At 47.3% G+C, this 12,475-nt stretch overlaps 2 protein-coding genes across 2 annotated transcripts in view; one reads left to right on the forward strand and one right to left on the reverse strand.

Moving 5' to 3' along the window:
• Positions 1–12,475, forward strand: part of LOC116982908 (zinc finger protein 229-like) — a 968,520-nt gene that overhangs the window by 336,731 nt on the left and 619,314 nt on the right. The window lies entirely within an intron of this gene.
• LOC116982951 (zinc finger protein 271-like) lies at positions 5,872–7,661 on the reverse strand. The gene has a single exon (XM_033036492.1). It carries the CDS (start codon positions 7,550–7,552, stop codon positions 6,161–6,163), a length of 1,392 nt encoding a protein of 463 aa, XP_032892383.1. The 5' UTR covers positions 7,553–7,661; the 3' UTR covers positions 5,872–6,160.

Consider the following 12,475-nt stretch of genomic DNA (forward strand, 5'->3'; position numbering starts at 1 on the left):
TAAATTATCAAAGTTGCCTGGTTGCACATAATTACCAGCATTTTTTCCAAATTATCTGGTGTTAAACTATGCTGTCTGTCAAACAGAATATGCTTCAGTTGTGAAAAACTTATTTCCCTCAGCTAAGGTCACTGGTGCATACCCGAAACAAGCTACAAACTCGAAATTAATGTTGATATCTTGTGCATTACAACTCGCTTTGAGAACTTTAGCTATGTTTTCTATTTCTTCGAGATCTTTGTTAGCTAAAATCACTCTCACATTTTCCTTGTGTGTCTTTACCTACATCGCCAGGAACTTTGTTGTAAACCTGCAAATTATTCACTAATGTTTTGCCACATTTTTCAAGGGAAGTGATAGCTTGTGGGAAGTTTGTAAAATTGGAAGCAATAACCATAAGATCTCGGTGGATTAACTTTTTCTTCATCATTTCACTGACGATCCAGACTGCAGCAGATTCTTCTTCAAAAACAGTTGAAGATTTCTTTTATCTTTTCAAAATTTGAGGTATAGTAGAGTACAGCAGAGAGCCATGTACCCCACCTAGTCAAAATGGGCTGTGGAGGTAGCAGAATCTCGTGTACCATTTCCTTGAACAACTGCACACGGTGTTTTGAGGAAGATTTTCTTGACATTGCAAACTAGGCGATCAACATTTGAAAACAAGCCACGTATATGCTTGGCAATTCTATGACGTTGAGTTAAGCATGTCAAATGCAACATTTTGCGGAATAAAACTGTCACAAACAGAAGAACATTCTCGTGTTTTATACCTTCCGGCCGAAGTGCAACAAGTAAAGATGTAAACAACTGAGCAATAGTTGAACTGTTTGGCTTCTCCAATACTTCCGATGTCAACTCCTTTGATGGTTGACCTGCCTCCAGTGTACCGATGACCACTGGCAACATAACTCCCCACAGCATCGGTTCTCTCATCTATTGAGATCCATATTTTGTTGCATACAACTTAATCTCTAATTTTCTGCACAACAATGTTGAAGTTGCTGTCAACATTTTTCCGTAATGATGACTCACTTGGTATATGCTCATAGAACCATAGAAAATAGGTGCAGGAGGAGGCCATTCGGCCCTTCGAGCCAGCACCTCCATCCATTGTGATCATGGCTGATCGTCCCCTATCAATAACCCATGCCTGCCTTCTCCCCATATCCCTTGACTCCACTAACCCCTAGAGCTCTATCTAACTCTCTCTTAAATCCATCCAGTGACTTGTCCTCCACTGCCCTCTGTGGCAGGGAATTCCATAAATTCACAACTCTCTGGGTGAAAATAAATGTTCTCACCTCAGTCTTAAATGACCTCCCCTTTCTTCTAAGACTGTGGTCCCTGGTTCTGGACTCGCCCAACATTGGGAACATTTTTCCTGCATCTAGCTTGTCCAGTCCTTTTGTAATCTTATGTTTCTATACAAACCCCCCCTCATCCTTCTAAACTCGAGTGAATACAAGCCTAGTCTTTTCAATCTTTCCTCATATGACAGTTCCTCTGTGTATTTCTCTAAAAAACCTCAGGGATTTGTTTTCCAATTTCCACAGTGGAATTCCAGCATCAGTGAAAGCCTTGCACAGATCACTCAAACTCAGTTTTGTAACTGGAGCCAGCAGTAAATGTAGTGAGGAGACAAGCTTGGGTATTTTGCTTGTGTGGTCTAAACCCCAGCGGTATCAACATTGACCTCTAATTTTAGATAGCCATTTTCTTCTCACTCCTCCCCTCCCCATCTCAGCTCTCCTAGTCCCATTGTCTCCGCCTCTTGCTTTCCCCCCCCACCCACCCCCCCACATCAGTCCGAAGAAGGGGCTCGACCCGAAACGTCGCCTATTCCTTCTCTCCATAGATGCTGCCTCACCAGCTGAGTTTCTCCAGCATTTTTTGTCCACCTTCGATTTTTCCAGCATCTGCAGTTCTTTCTTAAATAGATCTTGGAGAAGTCGGAACCAGCGGGCAGCGGCATGAACGAATGAACGACCGACGGTGGCGCCCATGGTTTTTCCCTGGTGGTGGAAGTTTTTGTGTAAGTTATACTATATTAACACGTTAATAATAACATTAATATTAACGTGTTAACATAGAAAACGTCATTGTAATCACGGTACAACTAGAGAAAATAGCACAACCTTTTAGCAAAAAAAGGCCGATTTAGGCACTCGATCATGATATAGGCATTATCCTGGTGAAATCACCCAAAAAGGTATGTAAAGGCACATGGCATTTATTGCAAAATCCTGGCTCTAGTAATCATGTATTGTCTCTCCCCGGACTGGTTAGCACGCAACAAATGTTTTTCACCTTTGTACACGTGACAATAAACAAAACTAAACTAACTGAGAAATGTGGGCCAAACGTGGTCTTGTGGGACAAGCTCAGTTACACAACTTGCCCATCATGGTTGAGTTGGGCCGAAGGGCCTGCCTTTGTGCTCTAACTGTATAAATATGTTCATGGCAATTTAGGGGAGCTTAGGCAGGAACTGGCAGAGCTGCTGGGAGGGGAAGGCTGTTTGCAGATAAGGGCAGGTCCGGCAAGTGGGAGGATTCAGTCGTGTGATAGTGAGGGCAATCAGAGTGAAGGGCAATACTGCTGGGAGGAAGGGTGCTGTCACAACTGTGTTTGACTGGCATACACTCTGAGACCAGCATTATCACATTGTTACAGGGCCAGGAAGCGAGCGGGAAGATCATCTCTGACCCCTCTCACCCTGACCACAAACTCTTTGAATCACTTCCCTCTGGAAGGCGACTCCGGACTGTCAAAGCTGCCACAGCCAGACATAAAAACTTTTTATCCACGAGTAGCTGCTCTACTCAACATTCAAAAATCTGTAGTCTCCCTTTGATCTGGTATTTTGTTGGTTCACATGCTTGATCAATGGTGTTTTATCATTAATGTTTTATTATTATTAATGTTTAGTGTTTTCTGGGTCATTTGTAACTGTCACTGTATGTCATGTTGTTACTTGTGGGCAGAGCACCAAGGCAAATTCCTTGTATGTAAATACTTGGCCTATAAACTTACTTGCTGCAGCGAAACTCACACATAAACCCCTCATTGGAGACCCTCGGGGTGTCTTTGATCGGACTTTACTGGCTTTATCTTGCACTAAACGTTATTCCCATTATTCCCTTAATCATTGTAGAGAGATTGATCGTAATCATGTGTCAATCCCCTGCCCCCTACTATTTAGTTTAAACATACAAAATTATAAAGGACTGGACAGGCTAGATGCAGGGAAAATGTTCCCAGTGTTGGGGGAGTCCAGAACCAGGGGCCACAGTCTAAGAATAAAGTGGAGGCCATTTACAAAATCTTTTTCACCCAGAGAGTTGTGAATTTGTGGAATTCTCTGCCACAGAAGGCAGTGGAGGCCAATTCACTGGTAGAATTTAAAATAGTTAGATAGTGCTCTTGGGGCTAGCGGTGTGGGGAGAAGGCAGGAACGAGTTACTGATTGTGGATGATCAGCCATGATAATATTGAATGGCGGTGCTGATTCGAGGGGCCGAATGGTCTCCTCCTGCACCTATTTTCTATGTAATCTTGTATCATCTTTCCACTGACTGGTTAGCACGCAACAAAAGCTTTTCACTGCACCTCGGTACACGTGAGAATAAACTAAACTCAATCTGATTTCTCACAACTCTTCCTATCCATATATGGTCAAGGTGTCTTTTCCAATTTGTTATTGTTGCCGCTTCTATCGCTTCCTCTGGCAGCTTGTTCCAGATACAGAATACCCTCTGTGTGAAAATGGTACCCCTGAGGTCCCTCTTAAATCTCTCCCCTCACCTTAAGCCTGTGCGCTCTAGTTTTAGAATCCTCCACCCTGGGGATAAGACAGAGTGTTCACTTTATCCGTGCCCCTCATGATCTTATACACCTGAATAATGTCCCCCCTCAACCTCCCCCGCCCAATCAATAAAGTCCCAGCCTATCAAACCTCTCCCTCCAACTCAAGCCTGCAAGCCCAGAAGGGTCTCGACCTAAAAGTGTAGGGTGAAATTCACACCTAGTCTAGATACAGGGAGAGAGAGAGTGCGTGAGAGAAAGAGCATATGTGTGAGAGAGAGCATGTGTGACAGAGAGAGGGAGTGTGACAGAGAGTGTAAGAGAGAGAGTGTGAGAGAGTGAGAATGTGTGAGAGCAAGAGAGAGGGTGTGTGTGAGAATGTGAGTGTGTATGAGAGCAGGAATGCGTGTGTGTGTGTATGAGAGGAAGTGTGAGAAAGAGGGAGTGTCTGAGAGAGAACAAGAGGGAGTGTGTGAGAGGGACAGAGAGGGGGTGGGGGAGAGGGACGGAGGAGACGGGGAGGGGGAAGCTATTTATTTCTACGTGGAGGAGGCACTGGAGGGAAGGGGTTTCGAAGGTGTGTGTGAGAGAGACAGGGAGTGAGAGAGGAGAGGGTCATGGGAGGGTGGGGTGGAGAGAATTTGTGTACGAGTGGGGGGGGATAGAGTGGAGCATACCTGCCAACATTTGAAAATGAAGAATCTTACTCTGGTCATATGTGTGACATGTTGGTTCACTTTCCAAAGATTGGCCCCAATGATAAAATTCATCATCATCTCTTGTCAATTGACAAAAAGAGTATTTAAAGAACAGGGCCTCAGAGTCACAGCCTACTAAGCAGCAGTAATCACTGCCTCCTGTCTTCTTTTGAGAGATGCAATCTACCAAATATGGGCATTTCAAGGCACTGGAACAATACAAATACAAATCTTCCAATTCCAACATCAGTACCCTTTCCCAGGCCAGCATCCTCAGCAACAAAGCCATGATTACACTCAGTCAGCTCCATTCAAAATGCCAAACAGTTATCTGCCCAACACCAGAATCATAAACATAAATTAAATTCCCAGTAATGCCAAGAGAAAGAGATCACATGCAAAGAGGAAAAGCTCAAAGCATCTGTGAAAAATTGTACCAATTGGCTATGACTATTGAAAGTTGAGGAATTTTCAGGATGCCCCAACAGTACACAGAAACAGAGAGTAAACAGCTAAAGGACAAAGGCATCTACCAAACAACCCAGCAGCCCATTCAAACATCACCTGACCCATCAGTGGAACAGCCAATGTTTCTTGACAAATAAACATGATCAGGTACCTCAGAACCTAAATGGAAGGAAATCATCTTTGACCTTGAAGCTGTATTTGTATTTGAAACGGCGGGTCGGCAAGTCGGCGGGCGCTACCCAGCCGACGATGAGGAGGAGGAGGTGAAGCTGCAGCAGGAGAGTCCGAAAACAGGAGAGGCACCGCCATCTTCGCCACGACTGAGGCGCCGAACCCGCACGCCCATGTACGTTCTAGGTTGATAATGCCATCTATAGTTTGAATGTTGCTTATTCTCCAAAAGGGTTTGCTGATATCGCAATATATTTTTGTTTCCATTTTTTCCCCTTACCATTTCAAAATCATACTGTTTCGATTTTTCACACTTTTTTAACTTAAAAAAACAGAAAAAATATGATAAAATCAGACAAGTTGTCTGGTATGGTGGAGGGAGAGTGTGGGGCGGGGGTAGACTCTGCAGGACTGATGTGGAGGCTTTGGGGAAGGTGCAGATATGGTTAACCAGAATAGTTTAAAAACAAGGAACTGCAGATGCTGGTTTATAAAAAAGAACACAAAGTGCTGGAATAACTCAGCAGGATAGACAGCATCTCTGGAGAGGAATGCGTGATGTTCCGGGTCGAGACAGAGAAGGGACTCAACCCGAAACGTTACCCATTCCTGCCAGCATTTTGTGTTTACTGAAACAGCGCCTATCCACGTGGCTGTGTGCCAGCAGGCTGGAGGAGCGAGCAAAGGCCTTGCCACAGAGCGGGCAGGTGAAGGGGCGCTGGCCAATGTAGACTAGTAGGTGGTCAAAGCAGGCAAAGCCTTTACCACAGGACGGGCAGGGAGAGGGATGCTCACCGCTGTGAGTACGCCGGTGCTGCCACAGGCTGGACATGCGGGCGAAACCTTTGCCACACTCAGCGCACATAAAGGGTCTCTCTCTGGTGTGTATCCGCTGGTGCAGCCGCAGCCCCCGCTTGCCGTAGTAGAAACAGCAGCTCGCCGGCGTGGGCCGGCCGGTGCTGCCGCAACTCCCGCGAGCAGTCAAACTCCTCACCGCAGTACGGACAGTCGTAGGGCTAGCCACTGGTGTGCACGTGCTGGTGAGACGGGGCGTGGGAGGCCATGGCAAAGTGCTCTCCACACACGGGGCTGGGTAAGGGACGGTCGCTGGCGTGCACCCACTGGTGGGACAGCAGCTTCAAGGAGCGGGTGAAACCCTTGCCACACTGGGTGCAGGTGTAGGGGCGCTCGCCCGTGTGGGTGCGCTGGTGCTCCAGCAGGTGACTGGACTGGGTGAAGCCCTTGCCGCACTGGGAGCAGGTGAAGGGTCGTTCGCCGGTGTGGGTGCGCTGGTGGGAAATCAGGTTGCTGGATTGGGTGAAGCCCTTGCCGCACTTGGCGCAGGTGAACGGGCGCTCGCCGGTGTGGGTGCGCTGATGCACCAGCAGGTGACTAGGATGGGTGAAGCCCTTGCCGCACTGGGCGCAGGTGTAGGGGTGCTCGCCGGTGTGGGTGCGCTGGTGCACCAGCAGGCGACTGGACTGGGTGAAGCCCTTGCCGCACTGGGCGCAGGTGTAGGGACGTTCGCCCGTGTGGGTGGACTGGTGCTCCAGCAGCCTGGTGGAGCTAGAGAAGCCCTTGCCGCACTGGATGCAGGTGTAGGGGCGCTCGCCGGTGTGGATGCGTTGGTGCTGCAGCAGGGTGCTGGACTGGGTGAAGACCTTGCTGCAATGGGCACAGGTGAAGGGTCGCTCACCAGTGTGGGTGCGCTGGTGGGACAGCAGGCGACTGGACTGGGTGAAGCCCTTGCCGCACTGGGCACAAGTGAAGGGGCGCTCACCGGTGTGGGTGCGCTGGTGGGACAGCAGGCTGGTGGAGTGGGTGAAACCCTTGCCGCACTGGGTGCAGGTGTAGGGACGCTCGCTGGTGTGGGTGTACTGGTGCTGCAGCAGGTTGCTGGAGCGGGTGAAGCCCTTGCCGCAGTCGGAACAGGTGTAGGGCCGCTCCCCGGTGTGCAGGCGCCTGTGCAACTTCAGGTCCGTGGACGACTTGAAGCCTTTGCCGCAGTCGGAGCAGGTGAAGGGCCGCTCACTGCTGTGCACCCGCCGGTGATGCAGCAGCCCCGACGACTGGGTGAAGCCCTTGCCGCAGTCGCTGCAGGTGTAGGGCCGCTCCCCGGTGTGCATGCGCCTGTGCATCAACAGGTGTGTAGACGACTTAAAGCCTTTGCCGCAGTCGGAGCAGGTGAAGGGGCGCTCACTGCTGTGCACCCGCCGGTGCTGCAATAGCCCCGTCGACCGGGCAAAGCTCTTGCCGCAGGTGGAGCAGCCATAGGGCTTCTCGCCCGTGTGCACCCGCCGGTGCTCCTGCAGCGCCATCAACCGAGCAAAGCTCTTGCCGCAGGTGGAGCAGCTGAAGGGCTTCTCGCCCGTGTGCACCCGGCGGTGCATCTTCAGGTGATTCATCATCTTGAAGCTCTTGCCGCAGTCGGAGCAGGTGAAGGGCCTCTCGCCAGAGTGCACGCGGTTGTGCCGCAGCAGGTTGGTGCAGCTGGTGAAGCTCTTGCCGCACTCCGAGCAGTCGAAGGGGCGTTCTCCTGTGTGCACCCGCCGGTGGGTCTCCACCTCACTCGGGGTTTGCCAGGCCTTGCCACACACGTCGCACTCATAACGCTTCTCCTTGTTGTGCCCCATCATGTGGTCCTCCATCGAAGCTCAGCCCCTTTGAAGCTCAGCCCGCACATTGGGGGGGGCTCAACGGCACCCTGGCTGCCCTCAATGACCGCTCACGTTCCCGTCTCTCCGTCCACAGCAACGGCTCCTAAACCCTGCAGGAGAGGAACACAGAGGGTCAATACCTTTTTCGGTCTTCAAGGATCCAACTTTGCTCTTAGCTATTTTTTTTCTCTTTGCATACCTAAAGAAGCTTTTAATATCCTCCTTTATATTCTTGGCTAGCTTACCTTCATACCTCATCTTTTCTCCCCGTATTGCCTTTTTAGTTATCTTCCGTTGCTCTTTGAAAGTTGCCCAATCCTCTGGCTTCCCACTCATCTTTACTATATTCTGCTTCTCTTTTATTTGTATACTCTCCTTGACTTCCCTTGTCAGCCACAGTCGCCCCTTACTCCCCTTGAAATCCTTCTTCCTCTTGGGAAAGAATTGATCCTGCACCAGAAATATTATTCACAGAAATACCTGCCATTGTTGTTCCACTGTCATCCCTGCCAGGTTATCTTTCCAGTCAACTCCAAACCATCTCCTCCATCATGACACTTCCAATTTTCCCTTCTCCCTCTCAAATTGTAGATTAAAACTTATTATATTATGGTCACTACATCCTAATGGCTCCTTTACCTCGAGTTCCTTTATCTAATCCAGTTCATTACATAACACTAAATCCAGAATTGCCTTCTCCCTGGTAGGCTCCAATACAAGCTGTTCTAAGAATCCATCACGGAGGCACTCCACAAACTCCCTTTCTTGGGGTCCAGTACCAACCTGATTTTCCCAGTCTACCTTCATTCCTCATCAACAGAGCTACCCCACCCCCTCTGCCCACCTGTCTGTCTTTTCGATAGGAGGTATACCCTTGAATATTCACTTCCCAGCCCTGGCCCTCTTGCAGCCATGTCTCAGTAATTCCCACAACATCATACTTGCCAGTTTCTAACTGAGCCTCAAGCTCATCTACTTATATATCATGCATTCTTGTACTTTTGATCCATTACTCACCTCACCTTTCACATCGATTCCCATTTCATTTGGCCATACTCTCCTATCCCTATTAATTCTTTAAATTTAGTCTTTAACTTTTACTTTTATACTCTCTTTCCCTTTAACTTCATCATTATATCTCAATTTAAACCCCCACCCCCGACTATTTAGTTTGAATCCACCCGTGTGGCAGTGGCAAACCTGCCTGCCTGACTTTGAAGAAGTTCTCATTCCAGCATCTGCCTGACAGAATGCTGGTTCCCCCTCCTGTTAAGGTGCAACCCGTCCCTTTTGTACAGTTCACCCTTCCCCCAAAACAGATCCCAGGGGCCACAGTTTAAGAACAAGGTGTCAACCATTTAGGACTGAGATGAGGAAAAACTTTTCACCTAGAGAGTTGTGAAGCTGTGGAATTCACTCCCACAGAAGGCAGTGCAGGCCAATTCATTGGATGTTTAAGAGAGTTAGATTTAGCCTGTAGGGCTAACGGAATCAAGGGATATGGGGAGTGAGCAGGAACGGGGTACTGATTGTGGATGATCAGCCATTATGATATTGAATGGAGGTGCTGGCTCTAAGGGCTGAATGGCCTACTTCTCAACCTATTGTCGATTGTATTGTTATAATGGGAATCTTCAAACTAAAGGAACCTTGGTGTGTTTGCAATAGACAATAGACAACAGGTGCAGGAGTAGGCCATTCAGCCCAAACACCTTGACACCGACCTCCCGAAGAAGCTCCTGAGAAAACTTAGGTCCTTCGTAGTGGGTTGATTTGGTTCCCTGCCGAAATCCTTAGATGCAGACAATGAAGGTAAGATCAACTGTATTGAGAACTTTGCTGCTGGGAAAGTAGTTGGCATATGGATAGAGCAAACTAAAATGGTTTGTCATAAATTAGTATGTTTTTGCTACCAAGAGAGTAGTCGGTGATTGGGCATGGCAAACTAAAAAGGTTTGTCTTAAATGTGTAATTTGCTACTAGGAAAGTAGTCGGTAAGAGGTATTGCTACTAGGAACGCAGTTGGTAAGGGGTTTTGCTACTAGGAGAGCAGTCGGTAAGGTATATTGCTACCAGGAATGTAGTCGGTGATTGGCTTTGCAAACTAAAAAAGTTTGTCGTTCACAAAGTAGCTGGGCAGAGAGAGACTCGCAGCTATGGGGAATAATTTGGATAATTAGGAAAGCAGTCGGTGATTGGCTCCGCAGGGAGAAAGCCTGTTGTTCGCAATTAAGAAACTGTTAAAAGACACTGCAATAATTGGTAACAATTTGGACTAAAGTGACAGGGGTACACGCCTGTGCAACAAATGTTATTTAAATCCTAAAATTAAAATGAATCCTGGCCAGTAGGAGGAACATGGAATGCAGATACGATTAAAAGAGTAGAGATGTTGATATGGGAAAGAGACGCGGGAAAGAAATGGAAAAAGAGAATTGAGGATTGGAAAGCAGAGGCAGAGAAGCACGGGAAGAGTAGGGATCGTTGAGATTTTTGCTACTGGGAAAGTAGTTGGCAATTGGATAGAGCAAACTAAAATGGTTTGTCATAATTGCGTATGGGGTTGGATGAGAAACAGGGTTAGAAACATAGAAAATAGGTGCAGGAGTAGGCCATTCGGCCCTTCGAGCTTGCACCGCCATTCAATATGATCATGGCTGATCATCCAACTCAGTATCCTGTACCTGCCTTCTCTCCATACCCCCTGATCCCTTTAGCCACAAGGGCCACATCTAACTCCCTCTTAAATATAGCCAATGAACTGGCCTCAACTACATTCTGTGGCAGAGAATTCCAGAGATTCACCACTCTGTGTAAAAAATGTTTTTCTCATCTCAGTCCTAAAAGATTTCCCCTTTATCCTTAAACTGTGACCCCTTGTTCTGGACTTCCCCAACATTGGGAACAATCTTCCTGCATCCAGCCTGTCCAACCGCTTAAGAATTTTGTAAGTTTCCATAAGATCCCCCCTCAATATTCTAAATTCTAGCGAGTACAAGCCGAGTATATCCAGTCTTTCTTTACTCCCTCTATGACAAGAATGTCCTTCCTCAGATTAGGAGACCAAAACTGTATGCAATACTCCAGGTGTGGTCTCACCAAGACCCTGTACAACTGCAGTAGAACCTCCCTGCTCCTATACTCAAATCCTTTTGCTATGAATGCTAACATACCATTCACTTTCTTCACTGCCTGCTGCACCTGCATGACTACTTTCAATGACTGGTGTACCATGACACCCAGGTCTCGTTGCATTTGGGTGTCATGGTTAACACCTTTTGAATTGATAACAGGACAAGCTATGACGCTATGGACTAACCTACAGGTCCTCAGCGATGAATTAATTACATATGCACAGCAATTAACCCATGCCCTGCCAGGTCTGCACTCCCCGGATTGAGAGTCACAGAAGCCACTACTCGTTGAACACAGGGACAAGTCCATTCTATCAGACAACGTACATATGGTACTGGGATCAAAATAAATTGGGACTGTGTTGAAAGGGACTGTACCAGGTGCTACCAACAACATCAACCGCCGTGAGGAGGATACATCTGATTGACTGTAAACGGATCAAAGAACCAAGAAAGGACAATGGGGTTATTGACCCTCCTATTTATTCTGGGGTTGGCCAAGATGGACCGGACTTGGGGAAATAATCTGTTTTGTTTATGAGTTTTTAATTTCCCATTTGCATTAAGTGTATCCTGGTTGTGTACGCACATCGCATATAATGGTGGAGGAGGAATACCCCTTAACCTTACTGAGATTCTGGCCTTACATTGTTTTCGCAATAAATCAGCAACTAGTGGATGCCTTCTGAATAGCAAGCTCAAGGACCCATATTTAAAGGATGGTATACTTCCTCGTTTAAGTCAGGATGGAAGGTAAATGAGACCACGGCTTAAAATCAGTGGATTTCCCCCAGAGCCCAGTTAGTACCACCTGGTATTGTGACAAAAAAGGAAACAGGGTATACATAGGGAACAGCACCTGTACCAAGATTAATGCTCATGGCCGCTGTGTCCAATAAATGGGATGTATTTTGTGTGTGGATCCTGGGCATACCCATCGTTACCTGGTATGCCACCTGGGGATAAGCACAACTGGGAAAGGTTGATCACGCCAACCTACAACTGAAGGGGATGCTGTTATTTGGCTTTTGTTGTCCCTCACATGCGAGTTGTGTAACATCTAACTGAATTGTATATCCCCCATGAGGGATAAACTAAGTATATCGGAGTCTGAGGATTTCTGGATGATTGCCTTCCCACTTTACGGGACAGCCCATCTATCACGGGAATTGATTAATATGACCTCTGTATAGGAGAAATTAGTTAATGAAACTGCGGACGCCTTAACCTACATTAAATACATTTCTGATCTTCTGCTTAGCTACGAACCACCCAGACCTCTCAGATCGTCTGGGACAGGTCTGCTCTGTGTCCCCAGAGTCAGAACTAAACATGGAGAGGCAGCATTTAGTTTTTATGCACCACATATCTGGAACTCCCAGAAAACTACAGGTCTGCTGCAACTCTCAGCTCTTTTAAATCTAGACTGAAGACTTTTCTGTTTGCTGCTGCCTTTCAGTAAACAATTTATTAATTACCTATACTGCACTGTAACTTCTATTCCTGGTTTTATTCTATTTTAAATATTTCATTTGATTGC

The sequence above is a fragment of the Amblyraja radiata genome, chromosome 1, assembly GCF_010909765.2.
Source record: "Amblyraja radiata isolate CabotCenter1 chromosome 1, sAmbRad1.1.pri, whole genome shotgun sequence".
NCBI lineage: Eukaryota > Metazoa > Chordata > Chondrichthyes > Rajiformes > Rajidae > Amblyraja > Amblyraja radiata.